Raw genomic sequence first — 13,971 nt, 5'->3', positions numbered from 1 at the left:
CGCATGTATTAAAGGCAAATTACTCATACGATGCCTGAGGAAATTCCAACATGATTCAGCTTGATATGAACCCAAATTACCATAAGAATGTCAGACCACTCCAATGGTAGCGTTTTCTTGTACTCCAAGTTATGAATGAAGCTGAATCGAGGTTGGCTACGCGAAGGGTCACTGGTTGCAGCGGAGCTTTCCCCATTTTGTGGTGAAGCTCAAGAAGGGTTTTCAAGGCTAGCTTATTTCTCACGTACTCTGCCCGAACCTACCACGACGCTGAGCATGATGGTTAAGGTGCACATGACATAGACAAAACCGGCTTCAATGCCGCGAATTTTAAAGAACTTTACGCATATCCCGTTGTTGTACCTACGTAAACTTTATATCTATGAAATTGACTTGCTTCGTGATCGCGAGTACGCGAATGTGCAGTTGCATCCCAAACGTACAGTTTCATGGTCTTCCAAGGTATGACATACAACAACCTCAAATTCCAACTCCACGCTCTAACCCCATACGCCACCAATTTATATTCACAGTGCTGCCTCAGATGGCATCCGCTCGCCTCGAATTCCAGCAATCAAATTGCTTACGGCCAGTTGAGCCATGTCAAGCCGGGTTTGAACAGTGGCGGAGCCAATGTGGGGAAGTACCACTGCACTACATACAACACATGAGAACTTTCAAATCGAGCATTCTAATTGGTCCGGGTGGTTGCGAGGCGCATAATCGGAGATAAAGAATCGATGTGGAATAAGAACTCACCGTGGTTCCTTAACAAGGGCGTGATCCGCCGGGATGTTGGGTTCTAATCAAATATCATATGAGTCAAATTGGATGATACGTACGCCCACGCGCATGCAAGAGGACGGAATGTATCGTGTTCTAGATGATATGTTTACCCCTAACTAGCCGAAAAAGGTTACCAAGGCTCACAGGCTCCAGTTTGCGTACGTCCGCCGGGAGCCGGCAAGAGACAAAAACTCCAGAAGAGACAGACTAGCCCATTAACAGGCACCCCAAGAACTACACATCGTGGGTAGGAACCATGAAGTGCCCAAGTCGAAGACATGCAGAGTAGGAAAAAGGAGGTTAGCTTACCACCATCAACTACATCCAACCCTGCACCCCAGATGTGACCTTCTTTGAGCGCTTCAGCGAGAGCGTTGGAATCGACGACCGAGCCTAGGAATTCATTTGATTGATCAGCCTTTGCTCCCTGAGACATACGCATAACCAAAGCAGAGGTCTGTTCCCGGCCACTTAAATCAGTATGCCTTGTTCTTGACCCGCTTTATCCAACCTCAAACGCAGACAAAGGTCATAAGAAACCTCATCTTATCCATAGATAGCCATCTTCCGGTGCTTGAAAGCCCGGTGTACTAAGATATAGGACTGTGATCCTATCTACAAAAATAGAATTCTGCCATGTTAGTCATTTCAAGCTCACCTCTTCCAGGATTAACCAGCACCGCGTTCTTCTTCATCTTTGATAAAAAGTCTTTTCCTACAAGGTGTTTCGTTGCTTCTCCACCTGGTGTCAAAACAAAGACAAAGTCACACTCTCGGGCAAGTTCATCTAAGCCAACCCACTTGGCTTCTTTCAAAGTTGGAAACTCTGAAAGCAATGCCAGGTCGTTGGTAGGTACTGGTGGAGAAGAAGACCTCGTGTACACAACACGCGAAATTCGGAAGGGAACTAAGCGTGCGAGCGTTGCGCGAGAGATGCGGCCAAACCCGATGAATCCTACCGTCGTTCCCGGAGTTGACAACTGCGGCCCAGTCAGAAGAGAAGGAGACCATGGCGTATTTGTCCACTGGGAATCGTGGTATTCAAAACTAGGCTGGCAGATCGCATATGGTTTGCAAAGCTTACATTTCCGGTATGGACTATCTCCATTGCTTGCTTGACATTCGGGAAGCCATAAGAGCAAGCATCACGGCAATGTCCGCAACTGTAAACAAATAAGCAAAATGGCCAATTGCTTGAGCATATATGCAACTGACCTGCATCAGTTAGAACATCGGGTGTAAATCCCAGTTTGATCCCACGTGCTTTCAGGATAGCAATGTCGACGTGGTCTATAATTCAGGTATGCATTGGTATAAATTTAAATTATGTGAAAACCGTACCGTAGCCTACAGACCTGTTTCATTTAGGACTGGGGCGTTCCCACATTAACATAGGCACTCACATTGTTGATACGACCTTCAAAGACGGTCCAGCAGCGTCGATAAGACATTTGTCAACCTAATATAGAAAGAATTAGTTTGATATTTTGGCAAGAGGCTCATACAAAAGGATACTTTGTCCGTTAAGGTGACCACAAGTCCAACCGCCCCCACCACATTGGATAGCAACCATTCCCGATCGGCCTTGCGATCGGGCTCCCATAAAACGATCTGTACGAGTCTGATTAATAAATGTTTATATATCTATTATTTCTCATACGTCGATTTCCTTGCATGATTTGAGCGCGTCAATCGCCGGATCGCTCAAACGCCTTGATACGACAACTTTAGCCATGGTGAGTTGATAAGCGCTGAAATTCAGCACGTGATGAAGATCAAAAATCTGCGACAGAATTTCATTTGAATATTTGGCTCACCTTGATTCTCCCTCTCCACCTGTAATTTTTAATGTCGCTCCGAGTGCTCGCTCAAGCTCGTCTGGCACTCCGACAGAATGGCCTGTCTCCGCTGCGAGTAGCTATCGCACAGAGGGCAGCGTCCGTTCCTCTGCCAAGTGAGTGCTCGAGATAAGCGTCGTAGATATCCCACTTAACATTTTGAAGCTCACTATTCTGTGGCGCGAGCATTCTCGATATCTCGTCCATGGTTGGCCACTGAGGCAGTACAAGTTCAGCACTCGCCGATCTTGGACACAACAGCCCAGAAGCCAGTTAAAGAGAAGAGCTCTGACGACAATGCAATTCCGTTCTCCACTATCAAGGATCTTATTAGCCCCGAAACATACGAGGCTATCACTTACAAACCATATAAGCTCAAAAATATGACGCCTGTTCAGGCTGCTGTCCTAAAGCTTCTCCCCCAGTTGGCACCGCATCATACTGAGCTTCAAGCAGGCCCCGATGGTAGACTCCCTCCTCGAGACTTAATGGTCCGTGCCAAGACTGGAACTGGCAAAACTCTAGCCTTTTTGATCCCAGCAATTGAAGCTCGTCTGGCCGCAATCGAGCGTGCCAAGAAACAAGCACTCGAAAAGGCTGGACTTACTAGAGATAGTATGTACGAGAATCGGGCTGTGCGAGCATTCACCCGTACGGACGCTGGAGCTTTGATCATCAGCCCAACCCGGGAGCTGGCTACCCAGATTGCCAATGAAGCCCTCAAGTTAACTCACCATCACGACGGCTTCGAAGTCAGGCTTTTTGTAGGAGGAAACAGCAAGAGAGAGCAAATGCGGGGGTGGCTGCGTGGCCGCCGAGACATTGTAGTTGCCACTCCTGGCCGTCTGCGGGATCTCCTTCAGAGTGAGCCTTCCATCCCGGAGGGTTTAAAAAATACACCAATGGTAATTAGCCACCACATTTGAATTGAATAGATCTAACCAATCTCGCAGTTAATTCTGGACGAAGCTGATACCCTCCTCGATATGGGCTTCCGTGATGACCTTGAAGACATTATCTCCTACCTCCCAAAATCTCCCGAGCGCCAAACTATGCTTTATTCTGCGACTGTTTCTCGTGCGATCCAACAAGTGGCTCGCTCAACTCTCGACAGGAACCATGAATTTATCAACACCGTACAGGAGGAGGAGTCTCCTGTCCATGCCCACATCCCTCAGTACCATACTGTGCTACCTAGAGCCGAGGACCAAGTCCCACACATACTTCGCCTTCTTGCTCACGATCAATTAACGAACCCGGGGAAAAGTAAAAGCGTAATATTCTTACCAACGACAAAAATGACCCAGATGTACGCATCGCTTTTGCGCGAGTTGGCCCGCGATACACTCCCTGCCGGACGTGAAACCCAAATTTATGAGATCCATTCGAGAAAAGACCAGGACTCTCGTAGTAGAACGTCGGATCGCTTTCGCAAAGATACTTCTGGTGCATCCATACTCGTCACCTCTGATGTATCAGCTCGAGGGGTCGATTATCCCGGGGTCACGAGAGTGATTCAAGTTGGGATTCCGTCGAGCTCTGATCAATATATCCATCGTGTTGGGCGAACTGGACGAGCCGGAACCGAAGGCCGCGGCGACTTGGTGCTTTTGCCTTGGGAGATAGGTTTCGTCACCTGGCAACTCACTCATGTCCCGATGAAACCTACCACTGTCAAGCAGGTTGAAGCCGAAGTGCTCGCGTTGGCTGCAAAGCACGATGAGAATCCATCTGCATTCTACACCCCTCCTCCTGTCCCCCGCGCCGTCCGCTCAAGGTTCAAGGACTCATCCAGGACACCAGGGCCTGTATCTCTCTCGCCTCGTTCGCTCGAAAAGATCAACCAGATTGGAACGATCATCAACGAGACCTTGCCTAGCCTTGATCCTCTATCGGTGGAGGAAACCTTTGCTTCTCTACTAGGATATTATATCGCAAAGGCTCCCGAACTTCGTGTCCAAAAAAATGTGGTTCTTCAAGGGTGTAAAGACTGGGCCACCGGGTCTGCAGGTCTGCCTCAAGAGCCTTACGTCAGTGAAGCATTCTTGGCGAAGCTGGGATACACCGACGGCCGTACCAAGCGGTTTGGGGCTAGAAGGACCGAGTACATTGGAAGGGGTCGCAAGGGTGACACAAAATCATCCCCATGGGAGATTCGGGGAAATCAAAAGAACAGGGATCGGGACGACAAGGAGGGAGGATTTAGCGATCGTAACCGGACATTCGGAGATCGTGGCCGCGGATTCGGGGACATGGATAGGGACAGGGATCGTGGCTACGGAGATCGCAGACGTAGCTTTGGAGCACGCGAGGAGGGTGGCAGGTTCGGTGACCGGGAAGACCGCGGTCGGTTTAGTGACCGTGGTGACCGCGGCAGGTTTGATGCACGGGAAAACCGCTTCGCAGATCGCAGCGGAGATCGCCCACGCCGTTCAGTCCTTGAAGACCCTGATAATGCGAGCGAATTTGTCGGTACAAGGTATGGGAAAAAACCTCGTGGCGAGCCAAGGCTGTAGGTTAAGGCAGGATGTGCGATAAAAGAGATTTGGGCCATAAGCTACGAAACGTAGTGGGAATGGTGTCGGATTGAATGTGCGATGATGAGTCTGAGAGGGCCTGTTTGTTTTCTGATTTCTGTATCTCTCCTGATGCCTGTCTATTTATATTTTGGCCACAATCCCTCCTCTGTATACACATTGTCGAATACGTACTGGAATTACATGAAATAGACTCTTCCATTACTATTCATACTTAATCTGGTTTCGTACAATACATTACCAGGGACTTGAGAGTGACATGGAAAAAGAAATATCCTTTACAACCCTCACTGTGGCATTCCAGGAGCCACTTCATCATTCCCGGAATATATGCGTTATTCGTTTATCTTGCAATTTTCTGTTCGCGCTGAAGTTTTTTAAGCATCCCGACTAGTAGATTTGGGTGGGTGAGGCATTGGATAAAACTTCGAGCTCCAGGTGGGGCCAGCCGTCATACCAAGTCCGAGTCACGTGGCGTCCTGATGATCTTCATAGATCCTACTCTCGCTACGATAGCATAATTCCCAGTCTCGTAGACCTTCTTAGGTCTCATTGGCTGAATTTACAATCGAGGAATCCCCACATTCCGACCTCGGCACTTACAGAGTCGCAAATTCGATGGCAACCACTTCCAGACCTGGTCACGGCGTTCGACATAATACTGCCAGGCACTTGCCAATATTTGCAGCAAAGTACAGGGACCGGGCTATCGCAATTCGAAAGACCTCTGATTATAATGTAAGCTCTGACTAGAACAGCTCACTCTATAGACCCTCTCATACATCGTTTAGTCAACTATAACAATGGTCCGTAATGCCTTTCAAATACCATCCGAACTACCAGATTCGCATATTAGACTCTCGTCGCGTTTTGAAGAGTTTGGCGACCTTTTGGTCGATATTACAAGTGATATATGGGACGAAGTCACATTTTCGTTGCGGATTGTTGAGGTTTCGACAAATCCACGCCCCTCTCGGCTTCTACTGGCGACAGACAGATTCGCACCCCAGCGTTCAGGCAATGGCAAGTGTGATGCTGATTTAGTGAGAAATTGATTCCAATATATGAATTAGATGAATCAATCCGAGATGTCGCCCTTGACAGCAACCTAATCATAGTCCATGTTGTCGGTGGCCCGTCTGATGTGGTGGTCCCCATTTCTGAAATTTCCACTCTCTCAGAACTGAAGGAGCTAGTGTTTCAGCGTCTGGCTTACCTCCCAAGGAGAACAGCATTTCGATTTCAAGATACTGAGCTTAATGATGATTTAAAGCAACTAAGGGCATATGGCATAGTCGATCAATCGATCATCACATTGACGACGGTTGTTCAAGTATACGTGACCACCCAACAACGATCCAGAGTTCCTATGCGAGTTACCATGTATGCGGGGGTTTCGAGCCTGAAACTTTTGATTCGATCCAAATTGGACGTTCCAATACGAGAACAAATACTAATGTGTGCAGGGGAAGAGTTAGTGGATGGAACTCGGCTGGGATCCTACCCACAAGTATCGCATAATTCCCACATCATTGTCGACGTAATGCCTATAGGTAAGCACCAAAATTCAACTCCAGAAGTTGCCGTCACGAGTTTCGTGGATTCATTTAGGAATTGACCCAAGACAAACTCACGAACTGCTCTGCGTCTGTGTAAAACCAGAATGGGCCGCTCTTGACGACGATGAGGAAGGCGATATTTACCACGTACTTCCTACTTCCACTATTCTTGATCTCAAAGTTCTCGTACAAAACCTCAACTTGATATCTCCATCAAGGCAGCGCATAGTATTTCGAGGAACGACTTTGGAGGATGAACAAAATATGAATGAAGCTCATGTTGAGACTGGAAGCACTCTCATCTTGCATGTTATGAGTCAAAGAGCATAGATCGCAGCATGAATTCAGAGTATTCTATGTCCTATTGTTACGAAATGGATCCAAGCCTACAAAGATTATACCACAGACATTTAACGTCAATCACTTAGGCACTTTCACAGGCTCGGATGATTCATCCTCAGCTATTTCATCAGCCGCCTCTGGTCCATCATCCTCATCCTCATCCTCATCCCCAGCCACTGTAGCCACAGCTTTCACTGATTTGTTTGGCGCACCGGGCGTAATATCTTCTCCCCACAAACGAAGACTAAGCGCACTACAAAGCCACACTGGGTAAATAGGACGTGTGTTGAAACTGATACATGCGAGCATACCTCTTGGCTTTTTTGTCGAGCATCAGTGCCACGGACGCGCTGGATTTCCAAATTGGTAAGACCAAAGCATGTTTTAAGCTAAGTGCGAGAAAATTAGAACGTCAGCTCTAAGCCTGCTGGTTGTGTTGATATGACAAACCTCATACCCGCTTGCTCGCCGGGTTCAATCCGCATCAGATAGCTCCCCATTTCTAAACAGAAAATGAGTCACATTATCTGTTGTAACTACCAACACCTACTCACCGAGTTCAGTTAATTTTTCCTTCATTGGGGACTCAAACTCTCCATATACAGGGTAGTACAGTCTCATAAATACCCGTAAAGTTTCTAAATCTGCGGTTATGATTCTTGATTCGTCCACATGAGGGAGCACAGAGGGAACACCCTCGGTTAAGAACCTGAACCGATTGCGCCCGTGCAATTCGGCTTTTACACCACTTTCTTGTCGGTTGAACACACGCACCCCCGCATTGATCAACCGAATACGGGCAAAGTCATTATGCGTGATTACCTGTCGAGCGGCATCGTTACACAAGTATATCTGACGAAGCGCTTCACCATCCGGATTCCTAACGAACAAGTTGTTAGAGGGGAAAGAGGGTTTGATTTTGAGGTCCTCCCTGAGTAAAAGCGAGACGGTCAGTTCAATGAGCTTCCAACGACAAGATTTACACACATTGCTTGTTCAAGATGTTTGCTGCCTTCGGCTAAGAAGACATATGGTAATTCCTTGAATGTTGAAGCCTTGACCGACTTTTCGAGAGGTTCATCTTCGTCGACCTGGCCGAATAATTGTGAATCTTCACCCGTTATCTCGCCAGTCTTTTGCTTTTTGTTGGATGATTCGGCTTCGGCGGTAAGTTCAATGACTGCATCAACGTTGCGTTTGGCAACAGAGCTAAAATAAAGATCAATACATTATATAGTGGATCGATTCGAGCATGCAGACCTTGGCTGAGCCTCCGGTTTGGGTTTTCTATAGAGAACTGCAACAAAGAAGGCACCAGTATTTTGCAGGTGAGGGTAATTCGAAGGCTAGCAAGAAGTTCAATTAGTTGCAAGTAGTTGGGCAGCCCAATCAACATACCATCGTTCCAAATTTAATCTTTCGACACCCTCCGGTGGCCAATGCGTGGCTTGCAGCTTCGTCTCGGACCGTTTATTTTCGGGCAAGGATTCAATGAAATCGGCATAGCTTGAATAAGCAGTATCCATCTCTCGGTTGACAGCGGGTCGCCAAGTCGGCAATCCGGGTCGGCGTTTAAGCTCAGGCAACGAGCCAGAAACATCAATCAACTCAAAGTCTAGTGCGCGGTCTGTAAGTTGGATGGTTGAACCAAGTAAGGGCACTTACGTGGGAACTTTTTAAGCGCAGCGGCAATAACAGCTTCGTTCTCGACCGGATTCATTGAGCACGTGGAATAAACTAATCGACCACCAGGTTTGAGAAGGTTCATAGCACGAGTCAAGATTCGTAATTGTAACCTAATTTATTGGGGTTGGTGAGTTGGCCGACTCCAGGAACGAGTCCCCCACACTCACCCGTGTAGCCCATTGCCGTTCATGACCGTCCAACTCTTCCATATCCCATAGTTCTTACGCATTGTTCCATCACCACTGCATGGAACATCGCACAAAATCCTATCAAATAACATTTTTCCTGTTGGAGTCTGGATCCTAGGATATATAGATGCATCCAGGTTGGTGACCATCAATACGGGAGAAGGCAGTCGTGACGATTGGTGAACAAGCATGTGCGCGCGTTTGTTATCTGTATCGTTTGCAATCAACAAGCCTGAGGGGATAGAAGCTTCTACCGCCGTATCGTTGGCATGGAGTGCCTCGAGTAGTTGGGCTGTCTGAATTAAATGTCAATTACTAGGTTTAGGTTCGTGTTCATGTTCAGTTCTGATTGGGCATTTACCTTTGACCCGGGAGCGGCACACATGTCAATTACCTACCCCGGAATTATCAGTTCTACCGGCGTCATGCTGGCGCCCTAGGAACTTACGGTATGGTGAGGCTGGACATCCAGCAGCAGTGGCGGAATCATGCTGACGGCCTCTTGGCGAGAAATGTTTCCCTAAGACGCCACCTTTAGAAACTTTGGCGCGTGGAAGGCTGTGGCAACTCTTTTATCTTGAAACTCACCACCTCAGTTTCATAGACCAAGAAGTTATGGAACCTCTTGAATTCTGGTGTTTTTCGAAGAGCGCTTTTTGAGACGTCTAGTTGCCAGCCAAGACCATCCGGATACCTAGAAGACCAGTTAGTCGAGAAATACGCCTTGAAACAACCCATACCAAGGTAATTGACGAGGCGGCTGCACCTCTTGACCTTCGAATTCTATGCCCTTCAAAGAAGGGACATATTGCTCTTTGATAATCGAGTTCAATTCCTGTGCCGTCCTTGGCAAGCTCGGAGTCAATAGCCAGAATCACGGACTAAAATTTCTAATACTTACGCACGACTGCCAGTCACGCGAAAAGTAGTCGGCAAAATAATTTTGAGGCTAGCCCAAAACTCATCCCACTCAGTTTCAGGAACAATTCCAGCAGCCTATTCTGAGGAATGAATAAATGTGAATAAAAATAGTATAGTGCCCGCGTACCTTGTAATACTTTTCAAACGCCTCGTTTTCCATCTTTGCATTCTCGCCCCAACTTCCCCCACCACCATTGTCCCTACCACCTCCACCGCCTTTTCTTCCCTAAAATAACCAAAAATAAATAAGCCGAAGATAAATAATCCACCAGACCTACACGTTTTCCCATTGCTGCGACCTGGAAGAGAGAGCGAATTCCGATTGGGCGCCAAGCCATCAAACTTTCTCGACTCACGTGATACTTTCATATAGAGTCATAGTGATACAAATGTGGAGATCGTGGCGCGCCACGAACATCACTCTTGGAACGACCACAACTAGGTCGAGTTGTCTACGAGGCTAATTAACCATTTTGAGGAATGTCCGACTCTGGTGAAGATGAGTTTAATACTCTGAAGCCAAGTTTACGGCGCATCATCGACACGGCTTTTCTCAAGCTCTCAAAACAAGCCAGGAGCAAGGCAACTCGACCCCCTCAGAAAAAGCTACGACTGGAGGAACCTGAAAGTGATGGGGAAGGAGGGGGGTTTGTCAAGGACGATCAGGGAGAACGAGGTATGCGACTTCTTGATCTGTATGAATACCGTACCAGCTTGAATTGAATTACATCCTGAAGAAGCTAGTGAAGAAGAAGACCACGATAGTATCCCCCTTTCAATGATCCCTACAGGTCTTCAAGTACGTTTTGTTTTCACATGTACATTCAATACTGACATTCCCTTATTTGCAGATGCTCGATCTCCCACCGGATGACGAAGAGGGTGCGTAGTCCACATTACCCTTTTTCTGGTTACATCTACTGCAGCAGTAACCATTCTACCCTCAGTCTTGTCTGTGTTTCGTAACGCCGCTACCGGATGGGAGACTCGACCAGGGATACGCCGTCGAAGGTCTGACTCAGATGACGAGGGAGCAGTGGATAAGGACGTTGGTCTTTCGGTTTCGTGGCCAGATTGGAGGGAAGTCTGTGCGGTGCTATTGAATCGGAAGGAGGACAGCAAAGTGGAGGAAGAAACGTCAAGGAAAAAAAAGAACAAACCGGAACGTTTGCTCCAGTTGAAAAGTGAAGAGCAACGCGATCGTCGGGTGACCAGAGGACAGGCTCGGGCCGCAGAAAAGCGGAGACGAGAAGAGGAGTCCGACGAAGAGGGCGGATTCATAATCGAGGATGAAAATAAAGGAGGAAGGTTCGTTCCAGGATCTGATGACGAATCTGGTGGATCCCTCTATGGGTCAGATGAAGGGGCGGGGTATGCACATAGTGGATCTGATTCAGATCGTTATTCGGACAATGACGACGACTCTTCGGCTTCTGAGTTCCGTGTTTCCGTGGCTCAGGCTAAATCGACCCGTTCCAAGACCAAGAACGACGCTGACTCGGACGTGGATATCGACATCGATGGCAATTGGGATGAGGACATGCCTCGATCACTAACTGTTCGTCAGCTCCGAGAGGCCAAGCTTGCGTTTGCCCTCTTTTTTCCGGGCACGGATGTCGCCGATTCTCGTTTGAATACAAAGAGATTAGGGGTCAAAGAAGTTCGGGAGGCAGCGAAGACACTCAAAGAAAACCTGTCCTCCAATGATGTGAGTGCCTTTTACCCATTCACCCCCGTTTTGTTTATCCCTCTGTCCTGTTCCTCGATTGACAAATCCCATTCATTCATCTGTCCTGGTTCCCGGTCTATTTGCACCACCGAATGCTGCATGTAACCGAAAACTGACGTTAATTTGCAGATCATAGAGATGCTGGGTATGTTCTCGTCGGCTCCTGACGGGTCGATTGGATTAGAAGAATTCGGCCGGATGGCAGTAATGGCGCGGTTGATTTAGACAGTGGCTTATAATTATATACTTATCGTATCGCAAGTTGCAATCTACAGGCACCCATTAATTACATGCTGGTGACTTCCTGTCGATCTTACTCCGGTCGCGTGGCCGGTGTGGTGTATATTTGTAATTCGAGGGTCTTGTACGGACCCGTCTGAAAACCAAGGCCAGAAACCGATATGAAACCTGTTGGCCGTGGCCGCTAAAGTAATTGATGCCCAGTTGGCGACTGTACTTTACGAAACTTTGCCTGACATAGTGACGGTGTTGAAGCTTTGGGTGGAATTGCCACAGGGCAAGTTATGTGGCCAACAGACTCCGAGCTGATGATGGATTTTAATTTCATTTTGGCAAAGAGTTTGCGGACTGGGACAAAGTCTAACTAAATTCCTGGAGACATCGTAAAATATATGACAAAAGGTACGAGCATCGACCAGACGGCTAGTTAACTACCATTTTGGAACCCATGGGCTTTTGAGCACTGATCCGTCAAGTCAAACACGAGGCATGGGATTCCCGATTGGGTTTGTGATGCAGACCCAGCCCTGTGGCTGATAGGGCCCCCCAAAATGCATGAGCACGAGTAGCTCTGGATTTCATCCCGGACGTCGACCGTCATTCAATTGTCTGACTATAAGTCCCCATCCATCCTCCCCCTCTTGTTTCGGTGTGTTTCGGTCCCTCTCTCTAGATATCCGGTTTGTTTCTGCGTACATAACTCTTACTACCATGATTGCTCTACGACATTGGCTCGGGAAGACCGGTGCTCCTTCAGTAAGTGATTTCCCATCGCTTTCATTCCGCATAAACTGACAATCATATTGCAGTGTACATACGAAAGCAAGTGCTGTGGTGCTGTGCGTAGCGAAAATGCCAAGCTACGGGAACTGGCAATTGACTTGGAAGCTCGCCTCGTCATGGTTCTATCTACCCCCCGGGACGCTGATATTAGGCTCCAACGGGCGCTGGACGAGAACGCCCTTCAGGTTCGTCGGTTGAACATAATAATAGCCAAACGCCCAATTGGGGCTAATCTAGATTGATTCATAGCAAATGCTCATTGAACAACTACAAGCCCAGTTGGAATCTCGACTAAGCTTAATTACTGCAGCCGCCGCCTATCCGGCTGATTACGCCACCCTCCGAGAGCGCGTGTCACAACTGGAAGCCAAGCTCGCAGATACACAAGACCAGTTAACCAAGAGTACTGAAGAACTCGAAAAGTCTAAAGCACACATAACTGTCCTTCAGTCACAAAGGGAACAGCTCGTCCTCGAACTCGAGCAAGTTGAAGATGGATTCCAGGCTGAGGTTGAAAAATTACAAGACGATCTTCAAAGCTGGAAAGTCGATCTCAGTGTCGATTCTTCAGAGGATGGGACTATCCGCGCCCCAACGATAGTAAGTTTTTTTTTGTTCAGCTGCCAGAGTCATTTGGTCTTATTCAATCTGTCCATCAGGCGTGCCCCCCACCGCCACCTAAATACACTGAATCCATCCTCACCCGCGGAACGCGCGCTCCATCTGTCACCTCTGCCGATTCCGTGTCAACTGGTGCACTCTTCGAAGCGAGCCTAGAACGCACTAAAGCCGCCACTCGGATATGGGCGTTGGAAGACGAAGTTGAGCGCATGCGTAGCGAACGGGACTCGTTGCGCCGCCGACTCGGAGCTGGGCGCGAGAGCTTGATTCAACTTAAACGACAGGCGAGCGAGGTACGGATGAGTGGAGGGAAAGGACGAATGTTGATTAATGGGCGCGGAATGAAAAGCGAGTCGCAGTTGACGCCAGGGAAGAGGCTTGCCGGACGCAAGCCGAGTACTATTCAGTTGAACACACTCATCCGGCTCCCGGTCCATGGAGAGCCACTCACGCCCGAGACGAGTGACGACAATGCGTCCCTCGAGATAAAATTTTGAATTCTTTTATCGCTCGGTCCTGGCTCTAACTCCAACATTCTTACGTGACGATCCTTTCCTCTACACGCCCAATCCTCACATTCGTTTCCCCTTCTTTTACCCTTGGTCTTACGGTCTGTCTGTCTGTGCTTTATGAAAAGTCGATCCTTCGCCTAGTTGCGCTCGGATTCATGTCTTATGTGTATATATGTTCCTGGTTCCAATTTTTTTCTTCATGTAATTGGGTCCTACTTTCGGTCTTGCT

General features: G+C 48.0%; 5 protein-coding genes across 5 annotated transcripts; 3 read left to right on the top strand and 2 right to left on the bottom strand.

Annotated features, from left to right (window-relative positions):
• Positions 1-527: 527 nt before the first annotated feature.
• RhiXN_08543 (D-isomer specific 2-hydroxyacid dehydrogenase, NAD binding domain) lies at positions 528-2,521 on the bottom strand (the record flags this gene model as incomplete). Its single annotated transcript, XM_043328359.1, has 10 exons — positions 528-654; positions 760-802; positions 1,096-1,179; positions 1,445-1,833; positions 1,886-1,949; positions 2,002-2,076; positions 2,128-2,141; positions 2,190-2,245; positions 2,302-2,397; positions 2,447-2,521. The coding sequence occupies 10 exons, from the start codon at positions 2,519-2,521 to the stop codon at positions 528-530; spliced, it is 1,023 nt and encodes a 340-aa protein (XP_043183744.1).
• A 113-nt stretch (positions 2,522-2,634) lies between these two features.
• Positions 2,635-7,050, top strand: RhiXN_08542 (DEAD/DEAH box helicase; the record flags this gene model as incomplete). Its single annotated transcript, XM_043328358.1, has 7 exons — positions 2,635-2,740; positions 2,790-3,529; positions 3,578-5,103; positions 5,767-5,899; positions 5,953-6,190; positions 6,235-6,714; positions 6,773-7,050. The coding sequence occupies 7 exons, from the start codon at positions 2,635-2,637 to the stop codon at positions 7,048-7,050; spliced, it is 3,501 nt and encodes a 1,166-aa protein (XP_043183743.1).
• A 90-nt stretch (positions 7,051-7,140) lies between these two features.
• On the bottom strand, positions 7,141-10,147 carry RhiXN_08541 (uncharacterized protein; the record flags this gene model as incomplete). The annotated part of the gene is made up of 16 exons (XM_043328357.1): positions 7,141-7,315; positions 7,374-7,451; positions 7,513-7,564; positions 7,617-7,993; positions 8,050-8,271; positions 8,323-8,408; positions 8,457-8,677; positions 8,728-8,858; positions 8,916-9,232; positions 9,298-9,330; positions 9,385-9,456; positions 9,525-9,630; positions 9,677-9,781; positions 9,838-9,932; positions 9,985-10,083; positions 10,136-10,147. The coding sequence occupies 16 exons, from the start codon at positions 10,145-10,147 to the stop codon at positions 7,141-7,143; spliced, it is 2,181 nt and encodes a 726-aa protein (XP_043183742.1).
• A 190-nt stretch (positions 10,148-10,337) lies between these two features.
• RhiXN_08540 (filament domain protein) lies at positions 10,338-11,811 on the top strand (the record flags this gene model as incomplete). Its single annotated transcript, XM_043328356.1, has 5 exons — positions 10,338-10,533; positions 10,595-10,656; positions 10,709-10,739; positions 10,787-11,565; positions 11,716-11,811. The coding sequence occupies 5 exons, from the start codon at positions 10,338-10,340 to the stop codon at positions 11,809-11,811; spliced, it is 1,164 nt and encodes a 387-aa protein (XP_043183741.1).
• A 726-nt stretch (positions 11,812-12,537) lies between these two features.
• Positions 12,538-13,727, top strand: RhiXN_08539 (filament domain protein; the record flags this gene model as incomplete). Its single annotated transcript, XM_043328355.1, has 4 exons — positions 12,538-12,582; positions 12,636-12,794; positions 12,859-13,209; positions 13,269-13,727. The coding sequence occupies 4 exons, from the start codon at positions 12,538-12,540 to the stop codon at positions 13,725-13,727; spliced, it is 1,014 nt and encodes a 337-aa protein (XP_043183740.1).
• Positions 13,728-13,971: the final 244 nt, after the last annotated feature.

The sequence above is a fragment of the Rhizoctonia solani genome, chromosome 10 (assembly GCF_016906535.1).
Source record: "Rhizoctonia solani chromosome 10, complete sequence".
Lineage (NCBI taxonomy): Eukaryota > Fungi > Basidiomycota > Agaricomycetes > Cantharellales > Ceratobasidiaceae > Rhizoctonia > Rhizoctonia solani.
The sequence above is the reverse complement of the archived record's forward strand: the minus strand, read 5'-3'. Positions and strand labels throughout refer to the sequence as shown.